The sequence below is a fragment of the Ambystoma mexicanum genome, chromosome 8, assembly GCF_040938575.1.
Source record: "Ambystoma mexicanum isolate Mex_15411 chromosome 8, UKY_AmexF1_1, whole genome shotgun sequence".
Lineage (NCBI taxonomy): Eukaryota > Metazoa > Chordata > Amphibia > Caudata > Ambystomatidae > Ambystoma > Ambystoma mexicanum.
The window spans coordinates 1,725,026,449-1,725,053,379 of NC_090929.1; the positions used below are offsets into that span (position 1 = coordinate 1,725,026,449).

Sequence of the window (26,931 nt, forward strand, 5' to 3'; positions counted from 1 at the left end):
ATGGGATATGGTGGTAAGACCAGGGATGGCATTGGTTGCATTCGTCGCAGGTGATCCTCCCGCCCTGACAGCTGTGCTGATCGGATCTCATCCGTTTGTGAACATTCTGTAAATAACCTACATAAACACTACAATATGTGAAAAGCCAGAGGGTGTTTCACAACTCCTAGTCCCCGGGGATCCCGTACTCGGGTGGCCAGGGAAAGGCCATTGCTTTTAGATCCCGACCCTGGGGGTGGACAAGCGAGGGAGGATCACCTGGATAGGGGGGGTCCTCGGGGAGTGGGGTAGAAGCATCCAATGGTGAAACATGGCATCCCCTTTTTTCCACAACCCATCTAACCCCTATCCCTGCTTATTTTATGGAAAACTACAGCTCCCATAATTCCTCCCCACTTTACATTGACAATAGTATGGAACCGAGGAAGATGAGGAGTGAGGCCAGAAAGATTACCTCTACTGACTTACAATGGCTCTGTCCCTGTAATGAGGCCAGGCAGATCAGGCACGTAATCCTAACTATACACACCTGCCACTTGTTAACACTCCGTGGCAGGATAAAAGGTGGTGTGAACAGGCACACTCTGAGCGTGGCTGGATACGAGAGGAATGAGAGAGAGCCAGGCGAGAATTCCACACTTTTGGGAAGTGGTAAGCGTCCCAAGACTGAAACTAAGTGAGCAGAAGAGAGAAACCTTCAAAGTGCTTGGAAGCGACCATCCCGGGTGAACGATGGAGTTGGGGAGGATCAGAGGAAGTGTTAGTAACGGCCTTGACTGCTGCATGAAAGTCATTGATGAAAGAAATATGACCAGTGAGTTATCAAAGGCATAAAAAGACAGTTTTTGGGTTAAAGGTAACTGTAACCCAAAAGTTGAAGGCTGTGCGCGTGTGCCGGTAAAACATGTAATAGGAAGGACAATTGCTGAATTGTAAAAGGAAAGGATATAAAGTAACAGAGTGGACCTGCGAGGCAAAATCGCACACTCCAAAGTATCTGTGAAATGTTTTGAGTTAGTGTATTAAAACAGGAACCAAAGGCAAAAAGTAACCGTCATCCCAAAAGAAAGTTGAATAAGTGAAAAGCAAAGTATTTGAACTCTGAATATGCCAAGAGGGCAAAGCAAAGAGAAAGAAGTACCAAGAAGTATTGCTGTTTCATATGAACTTTGAAAGAGGCCAAGAGGGCAAACTAACGAGAATAAGAAACTACAAGTACCAAGAAGCATTGGTGTTGCAAGATGAGGAAGAATTGTTGATTGATGAATCATTTAAAGAGAGTTCGAAGTGCTCATGCTGAGGTCCATGTAAAATCCTTGCAGTTTCAAAAGCCTTCTACAGTGAAAAGACACCCAAGACAAAAACACAGGGAAGGGAATCCCCGCGAAGAGAAAGATGGGCTCGAGCCCGGCAGAGGGAAGCCTGTGCTGAACTGTGATAAAGTCAAAGGGTGAATAGACAGGCTCGAGCCTGGCAGAGGGAAGCCTCTGCTGAACTGTGAAAGGGTGAATAGACAGGCTCGAGCCTGACGGAGGGAAGCCTGTGCTGAACTGTGATAAAGTGAAAGGGTGAATAGACAGGCTCGAGCCTGGCGGTGGGAAGCCTGTGCTGAACTGTGATAAAGTCAAAGGGTGAATAGACAGGCTCGAGCCTGACGGAGGGAAGCCTGTGCTGAACTGTGATAAAGTGAAAGGGTGAATAGACAGGCTCGAGCCTGACGGAGGGAAGCCTGTGCTGAACTGTGATAAAGTGAAAGGGTGAATAGACGGGCTCGAGCCTGACGGAGGGAAGCCTGTGCTGAACTGTGATAAAGTGAAAGGGTGAATAGACAGGCTCGAGCCTGGCAGAGGGAAGCCTCTGCTGAACTGTGAAAGGGTGAATAGACAGGCTCGAGCCTGACGGAGGGAAGCCTGTGCTGAACTGTGATAAAGTGAAAGGGTGAATAGACAGGCTCGAGCCCGGCGGAGGGAAGCCTGTTTCGAATTGTGGGAAAGTAAAGGTCAAAAGTAGAACTGCGTATATATAAGGCGGACGAAGCCTAAGGAAGTGATGGAACTACCTGAAGCTTGTAGCCCAAGCCTGACCTGTTTGAACTGTACCAGTAAGTCAAAGTGTGCAAGACTGATAGAGCTGTGCCATCCACCCGTCCTTTTTAAGAAACTCTCAAGACCCTGTGGTGCTGAATGTGGATAAGGGAGTTGATACTGAAGCCATTCTGACATTTCCTTTGAGACACTATTTTCCTTTTGTATTCCCTTAAGACATTTGTCATTTTGAGAAGGAGAGCAAAGTTCGTTTTTTTTAGTATTGGCCTTTTTGTTTTGACTAGACTGACTTTGGCTTGTTATTTATTTAATGGTCGAGACTACTCCCATTCTAGAGGTGGGGCCAGTTAGGAATTCTACCAACCCAACCAAAATAAAGGTTTTCAAAATGTGTATCTATTCTGTCTGTGTGTACTGTTGATACCATGACTTCCTTACACATATATAAGGAGATTCTGGAATGTATAGTGTGGTGAATCAGGGGATTCTCCCAGAAAACCTGGCGTCTGACCCTTCTCGTGTGGCCAGGGAAAGGCAGACGCTTCCTGACCCTGGCGGTTGGTGTTCTTCGGGAGGATCACATTGGGATGGAGGGGGTCAGGTTAGGAGGACTGGGAGAACCCCTTCAATGACTTTCACTAGAGACTCTCCAATCCTAATGGCCTAGTGTAGAATTGATGTTTGCAAAGAAAAGGGTAATTTGAGCATTGGAGACTTCAACTCCCACAATGCCCAAAGTACAGGGTCGCGTGAAGATCGATTCAGAGGCACTAGACTGCAAGGTGTGCAGTCTACTGTTTCTAATGACTGTGAGAAATCTGAGGGTGTTCTCACATTTCACCCCCTTAAATCCCCCCACCCCTGGTAACAAAGAGAAGGGCAAGACTGCCAGATTCTGACCTCAGGGTGAGTCTGCAAAGGGTTACCCTGGGATGGATGGTTTTTGAAGAACATGGGTGGTACTCCCTAGGATGAGACATGGTATCCCCCCTAATTCCGATCTATCCGATCTGCCCTCTGCTGTCATAAGATATTGTCACACAGGTCCTACACTACCCCAGGACTCTGCCTCAAACACTAACCTTGAGAATGGAGAGATAAACTTAACAGTAATGCCATTGTTCTGTCATAGGGACACCCCTAGAACTGAGGCATGATATCTCCCTTTTTCTGACAGTACCCTATCCAACCCCTCCTCAGTCTTCAAGGAAATATTAAGGCACGCAATCTTCCTTCCCCCAAACATCACTTAAGTACTGTGACAAAGAAGAGGGAGTCAAGTGGAGTACAGACTTCCTGTGAGAAACACCATTATAGTACTGAGAAGAAGATGCAAGCAGAGGCACACCTATACTCTTAATACACGTGTCCCTCTAATGAGGCCAGGCAAGGTCAGGCACTCTAACATTAACCTGCCCACCTGCAGCCTGTCAGGTACATGGGACAGTGTAAAAAGCACCCAAGCACTCAGTGGTTTAAACGAGTTGGGAGGAGAGCCGTGGAACCGAAGCTGCCCAGGACCAGCTGGGGAAATCCAGGACGCAGAGATGCTGAGGACTTGCACGAGCGAGCACCCTATAACTGTGTGGCGAAAACCCTGCCACTCCAGTTGTGAGAAAAGTTCTGATAAAGGGAGACGGGAGGCGTGCTAATTCCTTCTTATGTGAATGTCAAGTGCTTGTTTCCCTGGGTCCAGTAGGAGACCCAGGAGAGTCTGAGGGGCAGGTGGGAAGACCATGACCTCAGACTACAAGGACGCTGTCAGTAAAAGGTCGGAGAGGCAAGCGATGTGAACGCCCTGTATGTTTGAGCAAGATAGTCTTATTGCTCGACCGCTATAGTGAAAGATGCATCAGTGAAATTGACAAAAAAGATTCTGTTGATACAAAGTGACGGAGTGGTCACGTGCAGGAGTACACATTATCGAAATACTGTAGCTGAATAGGAAGTTCCTGTGAATAATGGGGATCTGTGCACAGCCCTGAAGTTGGCGCAAAATAGAGATCCAAAAAGGGGGAGCTCTGCAAAAACCGAAGTTGAAGCAAAATTCCCAAAAGTAAGGAAAATTAGATTTACCAAGAACATTGAGAAGCATTGGGGTGGTCTCCAGGCAGGAGGCTGATCCAGGAGGGCCGCACAGACCCCACCACAAGGAAAAGAGGACACAGGTAGAATGTAAGGCACTTGTTTGTGCGACCTGTAAAGGGTGGACCGTGCAGTCTGACAACTGCGCCACGACCGGGGGAGCCCAGCTGACAGCAAGGAGCTACATGAGCTGTTAAATTACAAGGAACTTGGTTAAGATTAGAGGTGCATCCTGACAAGGAAAGGTACTGTATGCTTTTGTCAAATTTGAGTTACCAAGTAAATCCACAGAACCTATAGAACTTTCTAAATCAGAGTGCTTTGAACTTGGGGAAGGGAGCTACAGAGGAGCTCCACTGTCACGCTAACTTCACTTGGAATATTTCCTGAGTGTCTTGATCTTGGGGAAGGGGGCTACGGAAGAGCTCCATTGTTACATTAACTTTACTTTGAACACTATTGAGTTGACCAAATCCCATACACCCTGTTTTTCTTATAGAAGTGAGGGCAAGCATAGGTTTCGACAGACAGTATTTTGTTTTGGACAGACAGACTTAGACTTCCTTTAGTTAGGGCAAGTTAGGCGTTATACCACGCTGACCATTGAGAATAAAGGTTGTCAAACTGTGTTTCACTTGTCTATGTCATCCGTTGATCCCATTCCTGTCTCACATGACCCACACATGAATGGGACTATTAAGTATATAAGACCCCCTTGGGTGCAGGCCATAAGAAGCCGAAGGAGAAGCAGGAGGTGGAGTTGTTGCTGTTTGATTTTATTTTATTTATAAAGTGCAAAAAACCGGGCGCATACTCTTAAACATGTTACAAAAAGCAGTAGTTACAGAAGTTACAAAAATATACAGCCTATATACATGTACATACTCTTAAACATGTTACAAAGAGCAGTAGTTACAGTGAGTTACAAAAATATACAGCATATATACATGTACCGAGGGGTACCATTAACAGTGTATAATACAGGGACAGAGCAGAGAGAAAATGTATATTCAGTCCTGTACCCCACATGGAGTCTGGACTGTGTCAAGGTCTCATGAGTCTTGGGAGAGCAGCCATGTTTTAGCATTGTTCTTGAAGGAGTGGAATGATGGTTCAATTCTGATAGGTGTGGGCAAGGTGTTCCAGAGTTTGGAGGCCAGGACGGGGAAGCTCACCCCACCAGCTTTTTGGAGTTTGCATCTAGGCACGATGAGGCTGTGAGTTTGGGCTGCTCTGGTAGGTCGAGTGGAGGTGTGGCGTGAGAAGCGAGTGGACAGGTAAGGTGGGGCGTTGTTGCTCAGACATTTGTGAATCAAAGCTAGGGTTTTCAGGGCAATTCTCTGTTTTACCGGGAGCCAGTGTAAGTCCGATCTGACGGAGGAGATATGAGAGCGTCTCGGGATGTTTAAGGCTGCCCTTAAGGCATTATTTTGTACAGTTTGCAATTTATTAAGGTTAGACTGACTGGTCCCTAGGTAGAGAGCACTACAGTAGTCGATTTTGGCCATAACAAGAGTTCTGGCGAGTGTGATACAGTTAGTGGAATTTAGGAAGGGTCTACAGGCATAAGTTTGCAGGTATAGGCCGAAGCTGACCTAACTGCATTTATTTGTCTGTTCAGAGAAAGCGAGGAGTCAAGATAGACACCTAGCGTCTTAGTATCTTTGGAGACTTTAATGTCATTGCCGTCAATAATGAAGGACTTGTAGGTTTAGTCTAGTTTGTTGAGCTGATGATTTGATCCTAAAAGTAAGCGCTCAGTCTTATCATCGTTAAGGCAAAGTTTGTGCTGTGCCATCCAGGCCTGGATGACCGAGTAAACATTGTTAAGGGCTTTGGTGTCAGCTGTGTAGTCTCCTGTGATAGGGATGAGTATCTGGGTGTCGTCCGCGTAGTTAGTGTAGGAGACACCCAGATAGTCCAGCACATCGAAAAGGGGCTTGGTGAATACGTTATACAACGAAGGGGATACACACGAGCCTTGAGGAACGCCACAGTGAATAGGGGAGGGATCCGCTGATGCCAGCTGTGAGAAGACCCTCATGGATCTATTGCTCAGGAATGAGTGGATCCAGGCATTGGCAGAGTCGGAGAAGTGGGCTGCGGATTTGAAATGCTGGCAGAGTATTTGGTGGTTGACCAGATCAAAAGCCGCGGAGAGATCGAGGAGAAGGAGAAGAGCTAGCTTCCCATTGTCCTTCAGTGACTGCATCTGAGTTTTCAAGTCGATCAGAGCTGACTCCGTGCCATGTTTAGGGCAGAACCCTGATTGTCTTAAGCCCAGGAGATTGTTTAGTTCTAGGTAATCCTGAATCTGCGGGTAGGCTGCGCGGTCCAGGATCTTGAGCAGGAATGGGACTGTAGTGATAGGTCTGAAGTTAGTTGGGATATTAGGGTCAAGGGAGGGATTTTTGAGGAGTGGGATAACCCATGCATCCTTTAGGTTGTCGGGGACAATACCCGTCTTGAAAGAAGCATTTATGAATGCTGTAATGAACGGGGCTAGCTCATGAGATGCTTCCTTGATAATAGGTGCTGGGCAGGGGTCGCCTTGGCAATTGGAAGGTTTTAAATTGTTTATGATGTTTTCTACTTCGAGAGTAGTGAGTGGGGAGAAGGAGAAAGGTTTATGCGGATAGGTTAAATGTGTATTAAGTGTAGGTGTGGTTGGTCAAGCTGTAGGGATTTCTGTTTGTCCCTGATTTTAGATTGGAGGGTAGCAATTTTACCCAGGAGTGCTGACTGAATATTGGTGCACCAAGTGTTGTCTTTGGAGCAAGAGTCAGGGGGGGCTGCAGGTGTCTCGAGTTCCTTAAGGATATTAAAGAGTTCCTTAGTATTGGACTGGGCTGACATAATGCGGTTATTATAAGAATCTTTTTGCCTGGAGTACATAGTTAAGGGTGGCTATCAGAAGACTGTCCTTGTGGGTGTCGGAGTGGTGACTTCTCCAGCGTGACTCTGCTGTGCGTTTCTCTTTGTGTAACACTCTAAGCTGGGGAGTAAACCACGAGTTAAGGTGTTGGTGGGGTCTGAGCTAGTGTCAGGAGCGTTATTTAGTGTGGGATGGATAAGGGGGAGTAGGTTTTCTGTCGTAATGTTCTTTTTACTTCTAGTGAGGGTGGCTGGGGTGACCAAAGGCCTGGGTGGTGGGGCTGCTTCACTGCTGAAGGTGATGACATGGTGGTCAGACCACAAGCAAGGGGCGTTGGAGATTACGCTAATATTGCAATTGGTGTCACTAAGCCAGTCAAGGGACCGCCCTTTAATGTGGGTGGGTTCCTGTATGTGGTGAGTGAAACCTAAATCTGTTAAGGTATTAGCTAGGTCGAGGGCCGCAGGATCATTAGGGTCTTGGTGTCCTAGATTGAGGTTGCCAAGAATGATGGTTTGGGAGTTGGATTTAGCATTGTTGAGTACCAACGTAGAGATATCATCCACAAAGGATGTGGGTGGACCAGGGGGTTTGTATATTAGGTGGATGGTAGCCGTTTGGTTAGCTGAGAGTCCGAGCTTGACAGAGAGTAACTCTGCAGTTTCCATCTTAGTGCTTGGGATGGTTCTAAGTCCTAATGTGTTTCTAGCGATGAAAGCAATTCCTCCACCTCTCGAGGTGCGATCACATCTGATGATGGAGTAATCAGGGGGGATGGCCAATGAGAGTGCCGGGCAGGAAGCCGCGTGCAGCCAAGTCTCGGAGATGGCGATGAAGTAGAGTTCCTGAGTTTTGATTAGATCAGCAATGTCCACAGCGTGCGCAGCTAGGGATCTTGCGTTAATCAAGGCAGCTTTAATTAAACCAACGTTGCTTGATGAAGCTGTGATGGTTTGAGGGTGATGGGGCGTGGGTGAGGTGGCTGTTTGTGGAGGCGGGCTGTGCGTATGAGTTTTGAGGTATGGGCTCAGGTACATGGGGTGTCCCTTCTTACCCATAAATCTAGATCCTAATCTTAGGTTTCTAAGAGTGATAGGACATGGTTGGTTGGGAGAGGGTTTTTTGGCGAAATGGTCGAGCCATAGGGCCGGATCGTTGAGGTAGATGTTGTGGTATTGAGGTGCAGTACTTTGGTAGGTATCAGGAGATCTGTGAGAGGTGGCCATGAATGAGGTGTACAAGGAGCTAGGTGCAGCTAAATTGGGAGGTGGTAGGTGTGACGACCTGGTAATTGACCACACTGAGAGTAGTACTTGTAATGAGGAGAGCAGTGACCTTAGGGAGGACCAGCGTGGTAGCATGTTACCGAGATTAGAGAGGAAGGGCCGCCGGGTCTGTGAGGCGGTTATAGATAAGTGTTACAGGCACTACTGTGACTCCACGTTGCAGTGGCAGCAGAAGAAGAAAACCAGAGATGCCGGAGCCTCTGCTGTTTACAGACTGGACGACGGTCTCGAGAGAGTCTCTCACTTTTATGGCCTTGCAAGCAGAGGTTGTGCAGCGGGAAGCGCGGGAAGCAAAATGAAGCAGGTTGCCATGCAGAACAAAGTGGAAGAAGCAGAAGGCACTGTGGCAGCGGAGCGAGCGGACGCGTCTGCTGCAACCAGTGGGTTCATACTGTTGTGTAACCCCGAAATGCTCTGTAATCGCTGCTGGCCATAAAAGCGAGTTTTGAATACCAAACTGATGTAAAGCAGCTAAAGTGGCAGAATAAGAACTTTGGGAACAGGAAAGAAGGTTATAATTGTGCTTACAAAGTTTGAAGTAATTGCCAAAGCCAAGAAAGGGCAATTAAGAAACAAGCTGATTATAAACCTAATTGCCAGTGTGAGAAAGAGGCAATAGTTGGGAAAGACCTAAACAAGCATTGTCCAAGCCAAAGAAGAGCAGGTGTGAGAGACAGCCATTATGAATATTTGGTGAGTGGGAAAACGAGAGTGGTAGAAGAGCAGCCCTCCTGATAGAAAGCATTCAGGAGAGGGGAGCATAACCTGCATTGCATGTGTCAACCTCAAGATTGGAACAAATACTGGTCTGTTGTACATATATCAAGTGGTGGTGCTATCAGGTCCCAGCGATGGTCTCCTGCAGGAGCAGATGAGTAGCCCACCCAGTCCCTCAAACCAGTATAACCAACAATCAGTTTAACAATTATTTGATTGACCAGAATGGGGGAAAGGGGGAAATTGGAGAAAATAATAAATAGTCAGGATAACACTGGAGTCCTTAACTGCTTAACACCTCGGAACTCTGGATACCTGCAATGATATAAAAACAAATAACTCTGTGTTAAACTTCACTAACTTTTTCCAACAAAAAGGAAATATATATATATTCTCCCAAAAACCTCTTAATTACCTGACAGTCTCTGTTAATTTACTGAGAGACTCTTGAAAGATTTATCTTCATTAATAACTGAACTTTTCTCAAATGAATGTCTTTTAATTTCAAAATCTCTTCTGCATTAACTGGATTTCATTGTGAAGTGCTTACTTGCATATATTTTATTCAAGCATGTATTTAATATGGAAACTTTGAATACTTTCTTTTGTTTTGCAGTTTTTAACTATTGTACTCTCAAAGTCTTCTTGAAACTCATTTACTTGTGAAATCTAAATGCTACGTGCAGTTCATTAACTTGATAAATGAAGTCTGACTCTATCTGCATCTATGCGCTGTCTCAGAGTTGCGCTATCTAAATGATGACTGCTAAAGGAAACTGCTTACTTTCTTAAGCTGCATTGCCACAATATCGTGCTTCATGTGATCGTAGATCGCTGTGTACATTAATACTGTTGAAAGAGCGCGACTTGATTGAGTTTTATATTCGCGCACACTCGATCGATACTACTGCAATTACAGCTGACAGAGCACGACTTGCTTGAGTTAAATATTACGCGCACACGCGATTGATTTTACTGCACGTCTACACAAATCTTTCCACAGAACGAAAAGACGAATTACGTGACGACCGTTGGCAGTTCCTGGGCACGTCGCATGACGCTTTTAGGTACTTTCCTTTAGCGTTCAACCCGCGGCACGGACACGCACACACGAATGTTACAGTCAACACCAATACGCATTTAATAGGAGCGCGAAGGCAGCAAATCTAATCTAACATTGCAATGCTTAAAAATAACATGCGCAAGCCGACACAACGTAAAATAAACACTTTTACAGTTTGCGCGCACGTTAAATATCCAAGTCTATAAACATGTAAAACCATCCAACCTTGAACTCGAAGCGTAACAGCAATTTGCAACTTCTTTTTAAAACTCAAAACAGATAATAATCTTCAACTTTATCTGTACATGCAGTTCCTTTTAACTTAACAGTTTTTTCAATTACTTTTCTCTGTCACTTATCTGTAAAATTGTCTTTGGCACTTCATAGAATTATCTTCTTGACAATGAAGGTTCTTTATGTAGTTTCTTTATTTTTTCCTCAGGAGCTCTAGTTTGCTTTGACCACTCTCATGCAGATCTTGAATGAAAGGCAGTTTAGAACCTTTCCTTTGGTTCCAAACTGCATCACAGTAGCCAATGACCAATCACTGCTGGACAGGAAGTACTCCACCATCTTTAGCTGGGACAATGGTTGCTGGCTGATGTTATATTTGGATTAAACAAATGTTTTAAAAATGCAATGGATCTTACCTAGCCACTATAAACATTAATAATGCCTAACCTAATGTTTTCTATTACCCAGAGACCTGACAGGTGCAAGCTCGTACTTCTTACGATGGTGGTTTGGGCACCACATCCCTGTTACTAGGTGTTGCCAGGGGATGCCTTCAATTAAACCATTTGTATCTGTCTTCAGTTTGAAGATCCAATTTTGTTCTTTTAGCAACAGAAGGCGATTAATATTGCCACCCCCTGGTGGTATTGCCACTTGTTCAATAATCGTCCAATTCAAATATTTTTAGTGTCTTTTTTTCCATGAAATACATTACCATTGGTGCTGTCGTATTTTTTTCTGTGCAGACACACGACTTATGTTGCACAATTCTGTCTAAATTTACGTGCTGTCATTCCCACGTGGCATAAGCCTCATGGGCATGTTATCAGATACACCACGTTTTACGTGTTGCAATTGGGGACATTTCTTTGCACCCAAAGTGTCGTCCCCCCAATGTCTATTGTTTTACTTCTTCATGTTTGACAGCATACCGAACTGTTCTCACATGGTGCGTGTCCTGTTGCTCGTGCAGTAGACCATAGGGCTGTCAGTGATGGAATCTGTTGTGGTGGCTGTTGATAACTGCGTACTGAAGTCGCATTCATTTTCTCATCTTTTGATTGAAAACCTTGGACGCTCTAAATTGCTGTCACCCACATTGAGCAACGACAATGGATGATTGATCTTTCTTGAGTTGATTTACTAAGGGAGAACTGCTCAAGACCGCTTTAATCGCCTTCTCTGGCATATTTGGTTGTTGATGTTGCTGTAATGTGACCTCTTGCAGTATGTGGCCGGTCCTTTTGCGGGCATGTTGAACTATTCTCTTTGGGTATCGACGGGCCATTAGTTTGTCACTCATATGCATTGCCTGTTGTTCATATTCTTGTCTGTTGGAACAGTTCCTTCTGTAACGTAAGAACTGTCCAAAAGGCAGATTCTGTCTAAGGTGGAGAGGATGGTAGCTATCGAATTGTAACCGGGAGTTTCGACCCGTCGGTTTATGGTACACCATGGTATGTAATGTGCCCTGTCGTGCCGTTATCCACAAGTCTAGAAATTGGATAGCTGCTTTGCTCTTTGTCATAGTAAATCGTAAATGTGCATTCCTTGTGTTGAGCCACTGAAACAAGGATTATAGTTGATCTTCGTTGCCTGTAAAGATGATAAAAATATCATCGATGTGCCTTTGCCATACTTTGAGATGCTGTTTGATGGGATTATTTGCATATATGCTATGTTCCTCTAAGGCACTTAGATACAGATTGGCAAGATTTGGGACAAAGTAGCCCCCATAGCCGTGCCTGATGCCTGTTCATAAAACTGCTTGTTGTACACAGACCATTTTGGTGAGTGCAATTTCACTGAATTGTAAAATTAGTTGAATCGGGACCTTTGTTGCGGGATATATTTTTCTAGGGATTTCTGGATCACTATCAGTGTTTCTTGTTGTGGAATCATGGTATATAATGACTCAATATCTAAAGTGACCAGTTTAAGGGAGGCATGGCATCACAAGTATGACACTGACACAATGGGTACGATTTGTAAAACCTTTATTGAAATGGTTGGGGTTGGAGAAACTCCTAGTCTGCCCTATAACTAAGATGGGAGTAGTCTCGACCATCAAATAATAAATGACGGCAGTCCTAGTGGATTCTTTCAAATCAAACTGGCCTTTGCTAACAAAACCCAATTTCTGGCCTATCTCTTGTACAAATAAGTGTAAAAAGGAGACATGTATGTAAAAGAAAAGATCAGTGTTCAAATGAATAAATGTGGTTGAACCAGCTCTACTCCCCACGTTAGACCTCACAGAGCAAGGCTGTCCCTGTAGGCACTCTGGTTCGGCTTCCAACACAATACAGTTCCTAGAAAGTGGATCAGTGCCTGTCTAGTCATCCACGTTTGTCTCTTTTCTCGACTTCCAAAAATAATGTTTAAACCAAAAAGTTCACAAAGGTCACCCTCTGTCAGGCTCATACCTTTCACCACACAGTTCTCGTAGGTCTCCCTCTTCTGTACTCAGACCTCTCACGATAAAGTTTACCACAAACTTGCAAGGAGGGTAGGGGGCTCCCTTCCCCAAGGTTACTTCACTTCGGTCTCCCTCTGTCAGGCTTAGACCACTTTCGGATGTTGAAGGCTTTCGAATGTGCGTGGCTTACTTTTCAGACCACTGCAGGACCACTTCAACTCAAAATAAATGCACAGTTCAACTTCTATTTTCCCCTTCTCTAGGAGTTAAACTTCTTTATATCACTTTTGCTGTATATTTGCTTTCTCGCTTCGAAAAATTCACCTTTCACAGACTTTTTCGAGTGGGCTACCTCCTTTCTCCTGACCACTCCGTTACTTAGTATCGCTGAACTCGCAGCTGTCTTTCACTTCAAAGTTCATTCACAGGTCTGCCTTTCCTGCTATTTCAAACTTTAACGCACACCAGTCTTTTACGTTGCTTGCCAACTCACCGGCTGTCTGCGTCTCTTCTTTGCTTTACGATTTCTAATTCACGAGTCAAGGTTAGTACCACAGGCTTGACCTCGACTCCCAACTCTGCCGTTCATTCAGGAGTATCGCTGGCGTCCTTGAAAAACAATGCGGTTTTCACTTGCTGGATCTGGCCTTCTTCATGTGTCTCTCACGGCCTGTCTGAGGCAACGACCTCCAGTAGGGAACTCTGGGGTTTTCCGACAAGCTGCTCTCGTCCCTTGGTCCGTCGGTCTGCTCCAATAGGTTTGCCTTTGTCGCAGAAGCCCTGCTCGTTCTCGTGTTCCGCCTTGCTCAGAGTGTGTCTTTGGGTTGTGCCTTTTATTCCTGTGAGGAGAGCTAATTGGTATCGGGTGTATGCACTAAGAATTAAGTGTCTGACTTTGCCTGACCCGATTAGCGGGACATGGCCAGTACGATGTGTGAACGTTATTGTTACTCTGTCACCCCCTTCCTCGGCCCAGTGTTTGTGTAAAAAGGGGGTTGGGAGTTGGGACCTCGGAGCTTCCTAAAACAAAGGATGGGTTGGATAAACAAAAAAGGGGGGAATACCTCATCTCGCCATCTGCTGTCCCACCCCCACTCACCGAAGACCCCTCACCTAGGTGATCCTCCCACACTGGTCCACCCCCAGGAACTGGATCCAAAAGCGATGGCCGTGTCGTGGCCACCTGGATGACAAATCCCTGAGGACTAGTGGGTGGGACACCCTTTGATTTCTCACACCAGCCATTGTGGATCTCGGTTAAAGGATTTTAGATTCAAGAGTGTGAGCATTGCTGTGGTGTATTTGATGTATGATCTGCTTGTAGGGACTTCTCATTTCAGAAAATAGTCCGAAAATTGGTGGAGTGGGTCCAACAATGAGCCAATGCCCGACACTATTGGTCTACTCGGGGGTGGTTTCATCCCCTTTTGAATTTTGGATGTAATGCAGGGGTGCATGGGTAACTTGGTGTTAGAAACTCATCTTCCTTTCTGCTAATCCACCCCTCTGTGAGTGCCTCCTCGACCAAGGGATTCATCCGATTTGGTAGTGCAGGTGTTGGATCTGTATCCAGAGGCATGTAGCTTTCTCTGTCCTGTATGGTAGTCTGTGGAGTCCAGACGTAGCAAAGCGCCACCCTTGTCATTAGGTTTTATTGTTATCTCAGCGTTGATGGATAGTGCTAGTAGAGCCGTTCTTTCTCTTACTGCAACTATCAAATCTTGGTTTCCAATATTTTTTTCTAGATCTTTCCAAAGTTTTTATGAGCGCTTTTCTAACTGACTCTGCAGTTATAGTCTCGCCTGGGGGGAAGAATGTGGAGGGATTATGAAGACCTGTGGCATCACTGTCAGTTCTGATCTCATTGGTCCCAAAAGATTGTTTGTCATATTTTTCTATTTCTCTAGCCTGGTTGTACATGGATCATAACGTGCTGTGGTCACCAAAGATACATGTTTTTGAAGTACATTTGAAGGACATTTTGACCTCAATGTCATTCAGCTTGTAAGTTGACATGTTTACCACTAATAGTTTTGTGGTGGGAACCTGCCTCTCCCTCTGCTCCGCGTGATGCGCAGGGAATTGATCTGCCCCCTCCCCTGGCTGCGGCTCCTCTGCTGTAAAAAGGGAACGGTGGGGTTCTGTGTGTTATTTTGGTTCTGTATTTCTACCTTGAAGTATACATTCCGTCCTAGTCCCCCCCCCCCCCTGCAAGACCCCCCTTTTGTTTATACTGACCGTCTGTTTCTGGTTCGATGTGCCTGCTCCATTGTCTTCTTCAGAACTAATGCTCAAAAAACTTCAGTTGCCTGGGGTCTGGTACCTTTTGTTCCTCTTGTTGGTCATTGTTCTGTTAACTCCTCTGAATGTACCCCTGGTTTTCTCTTGTTGGTTTGCCTCTGTGTAGTAGGTTTCAGTGGTATATGGGTTAACTTTCTCATGGGAGAAGGCTTCTATATCTTTTTTCAGTTTTAGTTTTTTCTTCGTCAGATTAAATTCTTTGAACTCCTTCAGGACAGTGTCTAGCTCTTCTAGTTTTTTTCTTGAAAATTTCTATCACTGTCTTGATCTTGAGTTCATCTTGTTTGTGTAATCTTTGACGCATAAGATCTTTTGACACTTTTTGGGCTGTTAATTATTAGGATGAGCCAATCTCTCGTACATTTGTTCGCTATAAATGACAATTTTGGTCGACAATAAAAATGAAAAATGACCAGTTTGGAACCATTGTATTTTTATAACTAGCTTAGACAGGGACAGCTATCGCTCTGTTTTTCACCTAGATAGGCGGCTCACCACAGCAATCTGGGGACAGCACACCGACGCACAGGGAAAGTTTACCTAGTAGCACATGTTCACTAAATACAAGTTAATCTCCAGTGGATCCACAAATATAATAAATGCATTGCAAAAGAGCTTTCTTCTGGCCATCCAACTAAATGTTGTTACGTATTTCCTTTTCTTTAAAATATTTTGCACCAAAATAAAGTGCAGAAGAGAGGTAATAGCCGTCGCATAACATGTCGGCCAGAATTACCACCTAAAAGTAATAGGGACATCGTGCCTGGTCTGCATCACAAAAATACTCTCCACTTCAATGAAGGTCTCAAGAAGCTTCTGCTTTCCTTTGCATACAGGGGACAAAATAGGACAAACTGTGCAAAGGTTTTCAGAGCTACGCGTCCACAACGGCCCCACATCACAAGGATCCCCTTCCTCTCCATTGACTAGTTACATTCCCAGAGGCATTCAACCGAGTCTAAGCAGGGTGAGGAGTTTCCTAAGTGTTGTTTTGAAGGTTGCGTTTAAATAAGCCAATGGAACGATCACTGGTGCAATTAGAAGGTAAGCCTTAATCGAGATCTTATTGAGCTTAGACGTTTCTACTTACTCGGGTAAACAAATCAATAAGTTCTTAATTGTTGCATGGTATGCTATGCGGGTTGTCATACCAATGCGAGAAAGACTAGTTTCACCAAATTGTGGTAAAATCCATTTAACCAGGGATTTTTGCTTGACTTTATGCAGTCCAGTGGAACTACTATGAGGATCTCTGGGCCAGGTTACAGAAACTTTGCATTGGTGCATGTGCAAAGTTGCACAGCATTAGCACTACTGCGAAGTATTCCCTAATTCTAAAAATCCTGGAACACATTAGAAATCCATTGCACCATCTCAAGTGCAGTTTGGCATGTTATAAGCACCCAGGCAAATATCCCCTTAGTGCTCAAAAGATACATTTATAATGCATATTTCATATAAATATGCCCTGGTGCTTATACCATGTCAAAATGCACTTTTTTTCAAATGGATTGTGTCCTCCCACGTATTCCTCATCTTATGATAATTATCTCTCCAGCTTTGCTGCTTCGGAATTCTTTTTCGACAGAGGGCGCTGTGTGCAGTGGCGTCTAGTCTGTGTCCTCGAAGGCCTCCGGTCGACGACACCATCCAACCATCCGTACAAGTAGCCCACGCACCGCCCGTTGGCTTCAGTTCAGTTTTTCCGAGCTATGGCTTCCAGTGAATTACGGCGCACTTTAGTGAAAGAATTTTGTTAGAAAATGTCTTCTTCTTCGACTCCATCGACGCACAAGTCAGGTTTCAAAAGGTGCCAGGACTGCGGGTCAAAAATGTCAAATAACGACCCCCACCGTGTGTGTCTGTGGTGTCTGGGCTCCAGGCACCGAACCACTGACTGTGGTTCCTGTTGGGCAATGACCGAGCAGGCTCTCTGGGAGCATAGTGGTAAACTGGCAGTGTGGAGGTTAGCGTTGAAGTCACCTCGAAGAGGGAGAAAAGAGCGATGTGTCGAGGGATTCTTACTGAATGAAAACATCAAAAGGGTCCTGATCGAGGAGTTGATCACGCCACTCTTCGTCTTCTTCCTCTAAGAAGGCCAATAGGCGTTGCAGGTCAACTTTGACCTCGAGCGATTCCTCGACGGAGGTAATCAGGTGTCCTACGAAATCCGATTCCCCTGCTAAGTGGGATGCATTTCGTAGTGAGATGATGCAAATCTTCGAGAATGCGGCCTCGACCCCCTTGTATGAAAAGCAAAAGAGCCATGCCCCAGTCACTCCGCATAATGATGACAAAGGGAAATCAAAGACTAAATCTTCGAAGCTGAGCTTAAAGCTGGCGTTACATCGAGAAAGTTCTCCATCTGACAAAAAATCATCGCGGGCTTAGAGTCGAGAACCTAACCCATCTAAGGTTCCGTCAAAGAAGCACAAGGCGTCAATCTTCCATAATTTCAATGACCAAGTCATAAACCCAGCTGTCGACACCGAAATCGAGGTTGGCGCCCATTAAACCGGCACCGGTTTCAAAGCCGCCTTCGACGACTACTTGGACATTGTTGAAGCCATTAGCAGTGCAAGACAATGTTTACAAGCCTTTACCTAAAAAAGAATATTTTAAGTCTCTGTCAGCAATACACGAGGAAGACCAACCCTCTGATGAAAATGCAACACCTTTTGGTCTACAGTTTGGCATCCCCAATGTCACAGAAGAACTTTTATCTCATGAGTCCAGGCTAAGAGATTTGTATGATAATCTCCTGTCAGCTAGTGGTTTGGATACCTCGCCAGAGTTTGGCAGGCCTAGCCCCTTTGAGCATGCTGACTCATCGTACAGAAAATGTATGGGATGGAGTAGGCCTACTCCATCATTCGAGCAAAATGATATGACTGACGTCTTGGAACAGGGTCCTCAGAAAGACCCAATTTTACCTTTCCACATGGCACTACAGAAAAAAGTCTTGGCTAATTGGGAGACCGTGGAAACTGCGGCTGCAGTAAATAAAATCTTTTCAAGGAAGTACAGACCTTCCAGCAGTGACCCGGAATATCTTACCAAGCATCTCACACCTGAAAGCTTGGTGGTTACATCTACCATGCAGTCAGTTTACCCATACATACATACATCCATCCATCCATCCATCCCTCCTGACAGGGATGACGAGAGTGGATGCATGGGCGCAAACATTTTCACTGCGTGTAGTATGGCTTTGAAATCCACTAATGTGACTTTTACATTGTCTAGATTTACGTTTACCCATTGGGACTGTGTTGCTATGTTGGCTGAACACATCCCGGAAGGCGAAGAAAGAGACGGCTTCCTGGCTATCATTAAAGATAGTAAAGAGGCAATGGGAGAATGTCTCCAGTCAGGTTTGGATACTGCTCACCGCATCAGCAGATCCATCGCTGCTAGCACAGTATTACACAGATTTGCGTGGTTGAGAAAGTCAGGGTTTGCACCAGATGTGCAGGCAAGACTACTCAACATCCCCTTTGACGGCTCGAGGTTGTTTGGCAGCAAGGCGGATGAGAGTTTGGAGATGCTGCAGACCTCCAAGGCGGTGGCTAAATCCCTTAGCGTAAAAGCTTTGCAAAAGCTGTCCTCCTGTCGGTCCATGATTAGATGTAAATTTAATTGGTACTGCCACATCCAAATTACTACTGTTTTGAGAGTCTATCATAAGATCAGGAATACGTCGGAGGACACAATCCATTCGAAGAACAAGTTCCCCCCGGTAACGTACTTTCGATTGGATGTTCCTCCCACGTGTTCCTCATCGCCCTCCCAGCCTCCCCTGCCGTACAATTTACGTGTTCTTGCACTTTACGCTTTCTGGGAGCTTACGGTCTAGGGGTACGCCTGGTACTTCCTCTTCAGAAGTGGGTGGGGGGGAACAGAAGTGAAGACGAGGGGCATCACGTGCGCTACTTATACTGATGGTGACGTCGAACAGAGGCCTTCAAGGGACATCGACTCGCTGACACTTCACACAGCGCCCTCTGTCGAATAAAAGAATTCCGAATCAGCAAAGCTGGAGAGATAATTATCATCAAATGTGGAATACGTGGGAGGAACATCTAATCGAAAGAACCTTACCAGAGGTAAGTAACTTGTTTGTCATGGTGAAACCGTTTTCGAATATGTCCTAGTGTTTTGAGAAATAGGGCAGACTTTGCCCTAGTGCTCATACCAGCCAACTTTGCACTTGCACCGGTGCAAGGTTTCTGTGATCGGGGCCCCGACCGCTTCTTGATATCCAATTCTTGAAGCATTTTAAACTCACTGGTTGAGTGGGACACTGCCTGTAAACAGTAAAAAACTTGCTTCGACACCTACTATATATTTTGTTGCCTCATTTTAATAGTCTAATATAAGAAGAATAAGGACAGAGGTTTGTTACAGATGTTAATTGATAGATCTCTGAGCAGACCAGTGTGCACATCTAAGCAGCGAGATGTGGCTGTCTGAAAAGGAGCAGATCGTTCTTTCAACAACGGACTAATGCCATTTCTTGAATGTCTAGTTACAATTTCCTTTATCTGCTGCATGTTTTGAACAAGGATTTTCCACACAAAACATATATCTAAGTTGTGCAATTTAATGTCTGTAAGCGCATTAAAGAATCCTTTGAAAATTAATGGTCTCATCCAGCGGCAAACCGCGGTGCTCTTTATTTGATGCAACCGAGACCACATACCTCACAGCCCGTCAATTGTGCGACTTCAACAATTAAGAGCAATTCATTTCGGACACGAGCCAAGACTGCCATGGAACGGGAGGCACAATTATGTGCGTTTCATTGTCGGTGTACATTTATGGAATGCGAAAATCACCAGTGTGTGCTGTCAAGCAGAACATTGTATTTAATTCTCCTCCTCTTTTTGTTTTAAAACAGAGCACGCTGATATTGCAGAAGTAATTTCATTCGAGATAAAAAGTGAAATGGATTTGTATTCAATAGATGACCCGGACGACACACGAGAAAGCATCACCAGTGGCACAAGTTAGTAAATGGCACTTAGAATTATGGAATGCAGTCTCGTTGAACAAATAACTTGCTGAAGAGCAAATGTGATGTGGGCATTAGGCACAACTGCACCCAGAGGACTACCTCCTAAAAGGGAAGAGTACTGGCCCAAAATATCCAGACCCCGCTCTACCACCCGCTCTTTCTTTCCCTGATTTGCTGGAGGGTTCCCCTTCAATACACATACTTACTGATAGATAATGAACTAAAGAAGCTTTCTTTCAAATATGGCAAATATACACCACCCCCGGATTCCCCAGAGGACCTGGCGGAATCGTTCTGCTGTCCTGCCTCCATCACTATAGCCAGGGGTGCAGTCAATGACGTCTCATAAGGGGAGGGCCTTCAAAGATGGCAGATCTACACCACCCCCGGATTCCCCCGAGGACCTGGCGCAATCGTTCTGCTGTCCTGCCTCCATCACTACAGCCAGGGGTGCAGTCTATAATGCACTGTAATCTTCTGTATGAAGGCTCCTGAGAGCGATGGCTGATGGTGAGACGAGAGGGGTGGGGGCGGGGGGAGTTTCAGGGCGGTGTTCTGTTTGTTTTGTACTATGACAACCCCATCACCGGTTTTCTCCTAATTTGAGACAATGCATCTGTGTTGTGAGCGCTGTGCTTTTAGAATGATTTCATCTTTTTAATGCCTTTATTGCCAAGTTGCTTATTGCTTTCCATCCCGCCCCTTCCATGTCAATGATTCTGTGTACATTCCTTCTAACTTTTCCTACTCTAACCATGAGTTCATGTTCTAAAGGACATGTGGGGAAATGTGCCTTCCAGATACTCTGCTTGAGTCAATCTCTCCCTGTGCCCAACTTCTCCCGCCTTTATGCGCTCCTCTATCCACACTTCTGCTCCTAGTACCTCTTACTCCTTCTGGTCCTCACCGCCTCCCTTAGATGTTGTTACCTCCTCTCTGGTCTTGCTACTACACTAAATCTCCCTCCTCCTCCTTTCTATTACTACTCCTCACACAATCTCCTTTCACGTTGTAACATCCCTTTCAGTCACTCTTTACACTATTTACTCTAACCACTTGCTGCACTAACCTGCACAGACACACTGCAGTACCACGTGCACTCAATATACAATACATCATCTTCTCCAGAATTCGCCTCCACAACCTGCCGCTCCTTCTTTCCTCTTGCTGGTCTAGTTGTCTACAATCTCCACCTCCTCTGGCCTCACCCAACATCCCACACTTCTTGATTCCTGTGGTTTCTTTTCATATCTCTCCCCCCCTCCTGGTTAGCTCCCTATCCTTGGCCACGCTGTCCCCATCTTCCCCACCCAGCATAGATGGTCTATTAGCAGGTTTATAAAAATAGGGCTATGCCCCACGCACTTTTCCCACGCTGGTCTGCCTGAGCGGGGAAGTACTTCAGCTCATGCTTTGGGGCCACTGTCTTTCCATGTGCACGGGGGTTTCCAGCCCCAGTTTTAGTCGCTGATGGTCTAGGGGTAGAACTCCGGTGTCGTGGAGCGTTGTGCAGCTCAGCAGTTGACTGCATGCAGTGCCAGCTCAGGCCCCTGTCGCACATGTCTAGAGGGTGGATTTCTATACTGTGGGTCTCAGGAAGCGTGGATGGCGCTGGTCATGGTCTTGTGTTGTGGCTCTTCTTCCATAGCAAACACGTTGGGCCTGAAAAGAACAGACAGAGACTGGTGATCATTTGTTCTTAGAGACGTGAAGTGAGACCATGGTGGACTACATAGAAAGACTGGCACGGGGGGCGGGGGCAGAAATTGGGGCCCACATCTGCCATTATCCAGCTCTGGATTTCTCCCCTAGTCGCCTTCCCACCCCGAGAGAGGTCCCAACTTCTCGTGACAAGGCAAGGCCTGGGTACTGGCCTTGTCACATTGTCTGCATCAAAGCCAGTGGCCTATAACCAATGAGAGGACTTGCTCAGTCCTCGGCAGCGTGGGCTCCTGTGCAAGTGAGATCCATCTCCGTCCTTGAGGGAGTCCCTTCAAGGGCCACATGTGCCCCAATCCATGGGAGAAGAGTATCACTGGCTTCTGTGTGCGAGAGCTTCTGATGGTTCCCAGCATCAGAAAAGCCTAAGCTAAGAAGAAGCAGTCCATGTTACATGGCCTTTTTATTGCGAGTGGGCACACGTTCTCTTTAAAACGGAGGTTAGAAGTCCAGCAAGCTATTTATTACATTTGTAAAGCGCGCTTAACCCAGAGGCATCTAGGTGCTGGTTACAGTGGAACAGAGTATGGTTTACACCATGCCATGACTGGTAGTCCTTGTAGCCGGTTATTTGTAGCATCAGGTTGGTCTTTCTGTCTCTTTAAGAGACTGTTGCCGATTTGCTAGAAGAATGTTGATCAGATACTTTGAGACCTGGTGGAGCACCGGTTTGAGGACAGAAAGCCTTGGGTATACATATGAAGTGATGGTCTCCAAGGTCAGGCTAGGGACTCCGACAGGGGGGTGGTCAAAGAGATTGGGGCCACCCAAAGCCAGTGTATGCTGACCTGGGGGAGGTGTACAGGAGATTCCCCCTGCTCCGTCATCCACCCCAACTGTGTACCGGCACAGAGTCAGGGGGCAGTCACAGGAGCACATGCACCCTACAGGTACCTAGAACCCTCTCGGCAACTCCTAATTCCTTCCCGACACCCATGCTGATTTAGGGATCGTTCCAAGAACACCCCCCCACCCATGCTGCTATGCAGGATCCAAAAGGGAGTAATCGCATAACCACACGGATGTTCGCCCCTCTGCCCTTAGAAGTTGTGTAATTGTCATTGAACCACGTTTCTGACATGATGGTGCTGCTAATCTCAAATTATGAGATGGACTGAGCGATCGTGTATGCATGGTTGGTGGCTGAGTGGCAGTTCAGAGAGCAGAAACGGATGCAGGCAGCCCTCATTCTTTGGAGGCTGGGTTGTGGTATAAGAACGAAGGTGTAGGGTAGCTGGCCAAAGACAAAGGAAGGGGCAGGCAGACTGTGAGAGAAGGAGGGATGAAGGAGGGCATGACTGAGAGAAGGAGGGATACAGTATGTCAGTGAATATGTCGGCGTGGAGCTTGTTATTGGTACTAGTTTTGTAGGCATCTGCATGAGAGCAGGCACAGCTCGCATTGAATGTTCCTATCAAGCCTGGTAGTGGCATGAGAGAGAGTTAAGTAAGCACATGTTAGGTTCTGGGGGACACAAAGGCAAGAATGGTACGAGCTGGGTGCAATTGAAGTAAAAGGCTAAGGAGGTTAGGGGAATACAGCTAGAGTAAGAGGCACACTGGTGGGTGGGTACCATTACAGTGGGGAAGCACCAAAGGTTCGGCAACACAAATGCATTTGTGATGTCAATCTAGTTCATTTAAGTAAAACGGAAGAGTGATGGCTGGAAATAACCTCTGGCTTTGCTCCAGGCAACCCCCGAGTCTATTGGTTTTCAGCCAGCCATGCCATTACAGGAGGAGAAAGACCATATGCAAATCAGGGTTGGTCCTACCCCAAAAGAGGCAGACCAGCCCCTTTTGCTGGCTCACATCTTTTCTGCACAAGACCGAAAGCAACTCCAGAGATAGTCTTTGGGCGTCATCAGTGAGGTGTGGCTTGGGTACTAGGCCCAGTAAGCTCGAGATCCACTGGAGCAAAGATGTCCCTCTACGGGATATCAAGTAGTACTTAGGAAACACTCCTCGTCATCGTAAGCACAAAGTGTTTTTTTGAAAACTGAATCATATCAAAATGAAATGACACAAGTATAAGAGAACATACAATTATGGACAACACATTTTTATAGGAGAACATACAAAAGGCCATGACAAAATTAAATGTGCAAGTTTCAAAACAATACGGGTCTGTAAGTCTTGCAGACTCAACAAATAGATTTAAAATTGATTTAAAGTGTGTACTGTGACGATTCACAAGGTGTCGTCACTTCTCCCGAAGGAGTTCGGGGGCTTTTCCATGAGGCTAGGGAGGGGCGGCCGCTACCCAATAGTCCCCCTACAGGTGGTTTAATGCAGGAAGAAATCATGGGGAGGGACTCCCACCCCCATCCCCCTTCCGACCCACCCCATCCCCGCTCCGATTCCACCCTCCCCTTTTGGGGATATGGACAATCACCTGTGGTAGAGCCCAGTGAATGTTGCTACTCGCCGACATTCCTTAGCCCTCCCTAACAACCAGAGCCACTACATTGAAAGCAAGCCTATGCATTGTTGTAACATAGGTGTTTATGCAAGATTGTATGCAGTACCCATAGGGTGCACTACAACAACCCTGACCTCCTGGCAGTATTAACCCAACCTTTGGTATATGTCTGTACTACACAGGTTAGTAGTGTGGACGAATAGGCAAGCTTATCTCAAGAGGGGTCAATGTGAGCTGTAGGGGAGTTACACAGGTTCACAGTGACAAGTATTCAAGCAAACACTTTCACACAGGGTTTCTTGATAAAACAATTGTTAATATATTTACCAGTCAGTTAATGTAAGCCTTCTTAAGTAGGCAGCACTGTAAAACACCAAGCAAATATACTTCAAAATTGCACAATCTTTTAGTTCAGAATCAGTAAATACCCATTTGGGATGGAATACAGCAGAGACCTACACCCACAGGTGACTTCAATTGCTAAGGTGTTGTTGACATTAATGTATTACTGTTGGCATTCAGAATTAATTAAGAGCAAGTAAAAAGGGAAAAGATTATTAGAGCAAACAAGTTACCACAAATATTTCTTAAGCAGACAAATACTTTCAGATCCCCCAATTAGAGTCATTCTGTTAAAACAGGCTAAGCCAAAGTCAATAGGCAGAAGTCTATATGAGCTGAAGCACTTCCTTGCAGGTAAGGAGGAAAGTCTTTGCACAATGTTTTAGAAGTCTTTGAAGAAAAAGATGAATCAATGTAGGGCCACAAGCTGTTAGACTTGTGAGTAGAAGAAGGCGCAGGCAACTCTACAGCAAGAGGTAAGTTCTCTTAGACTTTGTACAGTACCTTTAACATGAAGAAAAGAAGCAGCAGATGACTCCTGTTCCTGTGCAGCTCTGGAGGTCTCACTGTTCCTGGGCCTCAGTCGTGGAGACAAGAGGGAGGACGTCTGGGGACTCCTGCCCTGCACTGGGACGGTTAAAACTTGCAACCGGCAAACTTCATTTTTAGTGGCTGTTCATTATTTCAGCTTCTCGTGTCTACCGCTAATAGCAACACTGCGGTTCCTGGCTGTCGATTCAAGATGGACTTTCCTTGCTTCTGGGGTCCCGCACTCTGTTGAAGGGACTCAGGCTCGGTCAGTCCTGCCTCCTGGGAGTCCAGAGGATCTTCCTGGAGCCCTTGGCCAACTTAAAAGCAACTCACACAAACTGGTGTTCCTCTCCCTGGCTTTACGGTTTCCAGCAGCAACTCTGTGGAAATTCAACCAGCTCCGAGATGGATGTCCAGGTGGCTCACTTTGGAGCTGATTTTGTCCCACCAACTCAAGGGGAGAAGTCATCCTTCCAGGGGCTTCTCTGTCGATGCAAAATTGGCGTTTCGGCACTGCAGCAGGGCTTCAACGGGCCAACCAACGGTCCAGGAGTTGCAGCAGGCGTCCTCTTCAAGTTCTTCTTTGGTTCCTTCGTCCAGTGGTCGACTCTGCCTTCCTAGCCAAAAGACTCACCTTTTATTCAGTTCTCTCCCATTCATTCCAGCCTAGCTGTCAGTCACACAGCAGGGTAGCTGTCCTTGCCGGACATTCAGACGGCCAATCACCACAGAGTGCATTCAGGTCTCATAGGAGACTAAGCACAGGGAGTTTCAGGCACCTCCCTCACTTCCTGCCTACCCCAGACATCCTGGAGCCAGAGGCGGGCTTCACTCATGAATCCCGCCAAAGGCAAAACGGACAAAGGGACGAAACCTGGTTTGGCCCGCAGAGTAAATCTCAAGAATGACCTTTCCACAAACAAATGGCGAAAAAAGACCGGGCCATTTTGACAAATATGGCACCCTTGGGTGCTTTACTGCAGCTGTGAACTCAGCCCGCGGTAAATACACACTACAGTAGTAAATCGAGTCCTCAAAATCCAGCAAAGTTGCTGGGGGTCTCTAAGGGAGAGGTAATTGGCACATTTCTGTGAATTCTACCTAACAATACGACCGAAGACCAAAAGGGATAGGACGAGGAAGAACACAGGCAACCTAAAGATAATTGACTGTGATAACACTGGTATGAGGTGGTCCCAAGGAGGAAGGAGGATTAAGGCAGTAACAAAGGACTTGTGCAATCCTCATGGGAGGAACTGGATACAAAGTATAAAATTGGGCAAAGGACTATTAGATGATTCAAGCCCGGCTGCACAGCCACAACGAGAAGCACAGTGGTGGCAGGTGCAGTGGTATCCAGTTTTGTTGGGGGAAAGTAGCAAGCTTCCGAAGTCTCCAGCGTAGGAGATTCAAACGCTGACTTACTGTTGTGGAAAAGTGGAGAGTGGAAAAGCGGAGAGCGGAAAGAGGACACCAACAAAGTTCTCCACCCACTGAAAGGAGGCGGACCGAATCCCGAAGCCAGGAAGATGCTGCAACCACGGGTGCAGAGGAGAAAAGGCCACGGAGCCACAGAAGTGTGCCACGATCCCAGGAAGTCCTGGCAACGTTCCATAGCCCCATAAGAGATAAGGGGAGGTACATGAGAACTGGAGGCGACTCTTGAGGTTGACACAGAGGCTAAAGTGGCTTTTTCACCGGCCCCCAGTATTAGCAAGGACGTTAATGGGCAGAACGAGGGAAGGGTTTGGTACCCCAACATTGAGAGAGCTAGCATCAGAGGAAATCTTACTCAGCGCAGTGGTAACAAGGAAACCACTGCCCACTAGAGAAGGGTTTGGTACCCCAACAGTGAGAGGGCTAGCATCAGAGGAAA

The 26,931-nt window shown here is 46.1% G+C and overlaps 1 protein-coding gene across 4 annotated transcripts in view; it reads left to right on the plus strand.

Annotated features, from left to right (window-relative positions):
- LOC138473366 (zinc finger protein 583-like) overlaps window positions 1-26,931 on the plus strand; it is a 159,696-nt gene that overhangs the window by 92,342 nt on the left and 40,423 nt on the right. For all 4 annotated transcript variants that reach the window (XM_069612051.1, XM_069612052.1, XM_069612053.1 and 1 more), the window contains one exon: window positions 19,926-20,033. In XM_069612051.1, coding sequence (XP_069468152.1) covers window positions 19,926-20,033 — 108 coding nt within the window. The remainder of the gene's footprint in view (window positions 1-19,925; window positions 20,034-26,931) is intronic.